At 52.6% G+C, this 7056-nt stretch overlaps 1 protein-coding gene across 1 annotated transcript; it reads left to right on the top strand.

Annotated features, from left to right (window-relative positions):
- Positions 1-3947: 3947 nt before the first annotated feature.
- Positions 3948-5773, top strand: LOC116900019 (vomeronasal secretory protein 1-like). The gene is made up of 5 exons (XM_032901817.1): positions 3948-4052; positions 4410-4531; positions 4705-4775; positions 4999-5115; positions 5649-5773. Exons 1-5 carry the CDS (start codon positions 3948-3950, stop codon positions 5771-5773), a joined length of 540 nt encoding a protein of 179 aa, XP_032757708.1.
- The last annotated feature ends 1283 nt before the right edge of the window (positions 5774-7056 follow it).

The following is a 7056-nucleotide window of genomic DNA, read 5'->3' as shown; positions in this document are numbered from 1 at the left end:
TATGTATGAGTGTGTCTCTGTGTGTGTGTATCTGTATGTCTCTGTGTGTGTTTCTCTGTGTGAGTATTTATGTGTCTCTCTGTGTATAATTCTGTGTGTGTATATCTGTGTGTGTGTTTCTCTTTGTGTCTGCATACAACTCTGTGTGTGTGTGTCTGTCTGTCTGTCTGTCTGTCTGTCTGTGTTTGGGTCTCTGTGTGACTCTGTGTATCTGTGTTTGGGTCATCTGTGTATATGTCTGTCTCTGTCTATGAGTGTGTGTGTATATCTCTGTGTGTCTGTGTCTGTGTGTTTCTGTGTCTCTGTGTGTCCATATGTGTTTCTGTGTTTGATGTGTCTGTGTTTTTTGGTCTGTGTGTATGTCTGTGTGTGTGTGTGTGTGTGTGTGTGTGTGTGTGTGTGTGTGTGTGTGTGTGTGTCTGTGTGTGTGTGGGTGGGTGTGTGTGTGTGTTCGTGTGTGTCTGTGTATGTATGTGTCTGTGTGTTTCTCTGTGAGTGTGTCTGTGTGTATCTGTGTGTGTGTGCGTGTGTGGGTGTGGATGTGGGTGTGTGAGTGTGTGTGTGTGTGTGTGTGTGTGTATGTGTGTGTGTGTGTTTGTAGGCCAGAGGACAGCCTTGAGTGTCAGTCCTTAGGTGTCCTCCATCTTTTGTTTGAGAGACAGTCTCTCACTGCCCTGGAACTTTGCTAGATTAGGTGATCAGTGATCTCCAGGGATCACCTGTCTGCCTCTTATCTGACCACAGGGATCACAGGCGCTTACCACTTGTCACTGTGCCTTGCTTTCACATGGGCTCTGGGAACAGAGCTCAGAGGCATGAGACATAGAACTATACCAAGTGGGCAATACCTATGAGGCAAGTACGTGACCACGTGAGACATCCCTTACACCTCTGCTTCATTAGATTGCATTGATTGTGTGAGGGCTTGTGCCTGTACCGTGTCACAGCCGGGCATGTCAGAGGACAACTGCAGCAGGCAGTTCTTCAGTACCGTGAGCCTCACATGGATCAAACTTTGGTTGTCAGGTTTGATGCCAAATGCATTTACCTAATGAGTCATCCTGCCAAACCCCTGAAGAAGTCTTTTATTGAATCTAATGTTGAACCATAAGACAGCAGGCACAGCAGGGCAGACAGTAAGAGACCTCTTAGCTCACAAAGGGAGCTCAGGAATCCACCCTGCCTCTAGAAAGGGGTGTCTGTACCCACCATAGCAAACATTCACACACAGTAAGGGCTGCATCTGTCCTGGGCAGGGCACTATCCCTCTGCACCAGGCACGGCTCTCCTCCTGCTAGGCCACCAGGAAAGCTGCTGCTCCTCCGGCTGGGGTGGATGTGTTAGAGGAAAAGCCTGGCATCCACTGTTTCAAACAGGCACAGCTGGGCCTCACCTCCTGGAGCCAGAGCGGTGCTCAAGTGATGCGTCCTGCAATTGTTGAGTAGCGTCCTCCAGACATCTGTGGTTGGCAAAGGGAAGTGTGGCTGCTTGATGGACAGCGCTTTTCTCAAGGCAGACAGGATACCAGGGAAGAAAGGTCTCACAGCTCTCAAATGGGGGGCAAGTCACACGGCACCCCCCCAGCATTTCCACAGAAAAATTAACATCAGGAGTGTTTATATTAGTAATTTTCCGTTAGCATTAATAGCAATACGAACAATATTTTTCAGTTCTCGACACTGGTGAAGAATTCCCTCATCTGTCTCAGTATCTGTGATGCCGTCCCTGATTCAGCTGAGAAGATCTGAGCCTGGAGTTGGCTAAGACTCAGAGTGATCATGGAGCTGTTGACCCATGCAAAAGACAGGGCTTTGGTGGCCTACGCTGGGGACACTTGAGCCACCCCATTCAGCGTGGGGTCCACAGGACTGCTGAGGTCCCCACCTACACTGGCTTTTTTTCATGCGTCAGTAGCAGACCATGGAGTTGTCTTAAGACCCCATCCTTAAGGGAAATCTTTGTGCCCTCAGCCCCACATGGCTCTGAATCCCCTTTCTGCTCTGGAAGCTGCAGCTTTGCTTCCGTTATGAATTTTAGGACAGGACAGGTGGGAGATAAAAGTGTCTATACCTTTCTAGTGTCCCTGCCTTGACATTATGTACAAGGGACATTGAGACATTTCCTCTGCCTCTGTGGACTGCCGGGCCTTAACTGAAGCCTCCCTCACATTGACCAACCATACTGAGCAATGAGCAGAAGTGCACCCTGGTCCCTTGAGATGTCCTTGAATATGTGGCTCACGAAGCGCAGCCATGGAGGGCATTCAGAGATCCAGACAAATACCTGGACTCTTTAGGCAGCTGGCAGGGTGCCTGTGTGTCACCAGGACAAGGTCAACACAGAAGGGTTGCCAGAGACTTCACTCGGGAGGCTGGGACCCACCTCTTGGTCCCTGGCCTGACAGGTGCTGGCCTTGTGCCTTCCTACCTGGAAGGGCAGGGGCGGCTCAGAACTTCCTACAGGACAATGACCAGGTCACGCTGCCACCTTTCATTCTGAGCCCAAAGGTCAGTGAGAGGATGTGGGGCACAAGTCCCGGCCCCGGGACACAAAGACTCCATTGGGAAGACGCTGCATCCCACGCTGGGTTGCTGGGTCAGTCTGGGGTCCCAGGACAGGCACCCAATCTAGGAGCCTCTATTGTTCAAGTGAACAGAACATGGCCACTCTCTCAGAGACCTGGAGAACTTCAGTGCAGCGGCCATGCAGTGAATGCCACCCAAAGCAGGCTGACTGATGCTCTCACTCGAGGTGCTGAAGGCGCAGACACAGATATAGACAGACAGAAGGAAAAGTGTGGGGCAGGGGAGTTGCATGATTAAGTGCCAGGAGCAGATGAGGACAGCCGAGGGAGCCCTTCTGAGTGCAATGGTGACTATGGCCTGGTCCCCTATCTCAGACCTATTCCTTTCAACCTGCAAGGGCAAATAAAAACCACAGAAAACTGTCTGGAGATGCCCAGGTGCGGAAGGCCTGGCTGCCTGTCTCGTAAGACAATGTGGTCCACTGACGTGTGACTGTGAGCTCTTATGGACAATGAAGCCTTGCTTCAGAGATTAACAATCTCAACTAAGGTCAGCAAGAACTAGGGTGGCCTAAATCCTCTGACGAGAGTCCTTGTCACAACGGTCAGAGGGGCGTTTGGGGCTGAGCAGAGGCTAGGTGAAGACAAGCAGAACGTGGGTGAGGAAACACAATAAGAGAGTCATGGGGAGCTGCCGATCACCCAGGGTCCTCCCCAGAGCCTTGGGGAGTGTGGCTCTGGCCTGCCTAGTCTCCACAACCAGTTTCTGGCCTCCATGGCTGAGGGGAGCAGATGTGAGGTGGTGAAGACCTGGTTGGAGGTGGTTTGTTACAGCGGCCTTAGGAAGTCTCAGCCAGTGCTCTGAGGAGAAGAAAGCCAAGAAGGGGGAAATATGGAGACTGTTTCTAGAAGAACAACTCAATGACCAGGCTGTGCACTGAGTTGAAAAGCTGTGTCCTGAAGGACACCCGTGGATAAGGTTACCAACAGAACAGCAGGCACGAGGCTCAAGGGGCTGAGCTGGTGCACATGTGGTGGAGTGGGTCTGAAATCCCGCTCTCTCCCCATTCTGACCCCTCCCCAGGGACTGCTGGGTGGTCCTTGCAATTCTCCAGACTCCAACAAAGGATCAGACCTCGTGGGTCACATGGCCTTTCCTCTGAGTTTCCAATTCTCCCTCAGGTCTTTGAACTGTAAACTGTGGTTGCTGCTCCAATCAATGGCCTTGGTTACTGAAGTCCTAACAAGCTGTTATACAAAACACTGTCATTCCCTTGCCAGCTGGCTGCGGACATAACCCAGAAGGACTGGTCTTCTTTGACAACTTCCCCAAGGATGCTGTATGGGTCTGTATAAAGGCAGTCAAGTGAGGTGAGGGGCCAGTATAGGCTGCCTGCCCCTGCTACCTGCTGGTTGGTTGTGAATGCAGACCCTAGAGATGAAGGCTTTGCTCCTGACCGTTAGCCTCTGTCTGGTTGCTGCCCTGCAGGCCCAGGACTCCTCATCCCTTGCTTTCAATAATGTGAATGTGAGTCAGCGCTGGGCCACAGGGTACTCTCAGCTTTTACTGGTGCAGGAAGACAGGGTTCTGGATTCAGGGTGATCCTAATGTGACCTGTGGTGGTAACTCAACAGAGCAGACCAATTTGGAGTTGAGGGATCCCAATGTATGTTCAGGCCTCCCTGTGCTCAGGGGTGGAATCTGAGAGAGTGTGCTAGAAGAAGGCCCTGGTACCCTCGGAGTAAGCAGGTCCCCATCAAATGAACTTTCTGTGTTTTGGTGGTGGGAGGGAATGGGCAGGCATGAGTGGTAGACGGAGGGGAGGGCACGTATTCCACAGGGAGGGGGTCAGGCATTAGGCAAAGAGAAAATTCATCTTTCTAGTTTTCCGGGAAGTGGTTCAACAAGGCCATGGTGTCAGAAGACGAGTTCCCAATAAGCAAGGTCACACCCATTTTTATCTTGGTGCTGAACAACGGAGACTTGGAGTTTTCTGTCACATATATGTGAGTGTCTGTGGCTCCTGTGGTTGGTTGGTCTCTTACCTGCCCCATTACCTCTCGATGAATAGTTTGAAAAAGTCCCCCTACTTGGAAAGAACTTCAGCAGCAGGTTGAAGAGTGAGGACCCCAGTCGGCATGAGGGCTGGGTATACGAGGGCAACTGTTTCTGATTTCAGGATGTACGGCCAGTGCTTTGAAATGACCATCATCTTGGAGAAAACAGATGTGCCTGGGCAATACACTGCCTGTGAGTGTTATCAGCTCAGGGATGGGTGGCTGGCAGCCCATGGCTGGGAGAGCCTCCTGCCAAGCCCCACCCCTAGGAGGGATCACAGGCAAGTCCGGGATCCCTAGTCCTTGGCTCTCAGGCCACAGTAGTCATTTAGAATCTGGGACTAGAGACTGAGGTGACAGTCAGGAGAGGGACCCAAGATTGTAAGCTGCCCTTGCCATTTCAGGGACCCCCACAGTTGAGGGTGAGACCCACCTGAAGGTGCAGGTGCAGCCATCTTCTGTGAAGGGTCACTACATGCTCTACTGTGAGGGGGAAGTGGAGGAGATGAGCTTCACCATGACCCAGCTCATAGGTAAGCTTCCACCCCTCAAGCTCACCATTCCCATGCCAACCCCATCGTTCCTCTAGGCCCCGTGTGAGAGGAGCAGCTTTCCTCTCCTGGGCAGGGGGCAGGGCACAGCGGTACTGGCCACACCTACCTTGCTGAGCCTCCACTGCAGTAACTGCCAAGCCTGGCAGGCAGCACCCAGGATAGAAGAAGACATTGCCTCTTGGCCACAGAGGCTGTTGGTGATGCTCTGTGGAATCTCATGGTGTCATGCGGGGTTTATAACACAGGACAGTGGTGACTTGACTGAAGCCTTCTCAGCACAGGGACCTTTAAGGTCGGGGGATGTTACAGGCCTCCACTGGGAGGTTTGGTTTCCAGGGTCCTCTGGTGGCTCAGATGCTCTCCATGCTCAGTGATAACCCTCCACACCAGGTCATCTCCAGCCCTTGGCTATTTCATGAGGAAGCACCTGGTGCCGGACTCCTGTCTTTGTGGCACTGGCTCCTTGCAAACATGTGGTCACCTCCCTCTGCTCAGCCATCCATCTTCCACAGGGAAGGACCCCCAGGAAGATTTGGAGGCCTTGGAGGAATTTAAGGAGTTCACACAGCTAAAGAGACTTGTTCCAGAGAACCTGCTCGTTCCTGAACAGATGGGTGAGGGCACATGCAACCCATGATCCTCTCTCTGTCCCCAGTAAGTCTGCCACTCTCATGTCCCCTGCCCCCAATGTGGACAGTGTGGTCCCTGCAACAGTTCTTGGTCTTGGGAAGAAATGAGCCATGGACTGTTGTCCAGGGCTCATTCTTATCACTGGGTTTTCTGCTCCCTACAGAAACATGTGAACCAGAGAGTAACTAGGGTAAGTGACCCTCTAACAGAGAAGACCCTTGGTATCCACTGTGCCTCAGGTTTCACGTGGAGGTCTCAGTTGCAGCCAGGAACTTCCTGGTTTCTGTGTCCCCGGGCTCCATGTACCCTGAACTTCATTCCTGGGTCATTAAGGGTTGCTTGCCTTCTTCGTTCCATCAGTGGGACACGCTGGGACACACTGGGACACACTGGGACACGCTGGGACACGCTGGGATAATCTGTGCCATGCTGGGACACGCTGGGATACGCTGGGACACGCTGGAATAATCTGTGCCATGCTGGGACACGCTGGGACACACTGGGACACGCTGGGACACGCTGGGACACACTGGGACACGCTGGGACACGCTGGGATAATCTGTGCCATGCTGGAACACGCTGGGACACGCTGGGATACCCTGACATACACTGCCCAGTTGCCACCCATCCAGCAAACGTCCTGTCCCTAGTCTCCTTCAGGGCTTCTGGGGATTTCCTACCTGTTGGTGAATACCTGCCATCCCTATGTCCCTGAGCCTACTCTGACCATGGAGCAGAAAGTCCTAGGCCCTGAATGAGGATGGCCAGGGACAGGGGTCCATGATACCCATATCCTTTATGCCTCCACTTGTCAGTCACACCCTTGCCTGGTCACCACTACGTGGACAGAGCTTTTCTGAGAGAACTCAGCAGAAAGGAATTCCTTGTCCAGCACTAGCTAGCTTTGCTTCTCTGTGAGCCTGTGATGCTACCTCAAAGCACCTAACATTCCCACCCCCCACCATAACCAGTCAGTCACTGTACCCTGCTTGCTCACAAACTCTCCTTTTTAGAGCATGGCGAACCAAGGCTCCAAAGAAGCCCAAGGCAGCAAGCACAGCCAGAATCTCTGTCCTGTGGGAGGCGGAAAGAGTGCCCTGTTGGTCCCTCTGACTCTCCTCTCTCTCCTCATCCTCCTCCCCAGCGTCTCAATAAAGAGCTTCAGCAGGCCTGGTGACTCTGCCTGTGTGTGAGACCCTTGGTGGTCTCAATCTCTCTCCCTTGTGATCTTCTGAGGGGAAGATGGGGTGAGAAGAACTTAGGAGAGCGGGAATCCCCCAGCCTTGCTTG

The sequence above is a fragment of the Rattus rattus genome, chromosome 5 (assembly GCF_011064425.1).
Source record: "Rattus rattus isolate New Zealand chromosome 5, Rrattus_CSIRO_v1, whole genome shotgun sequence".
NCBI lineage: Eukaryota > Metazoa > Chordata > Mammalia > Rodentia > Muridae > Rattus > Rattus rattus.
This window is presented reverse-complemented; position numbering and strand designations above follow the sequence as displayed.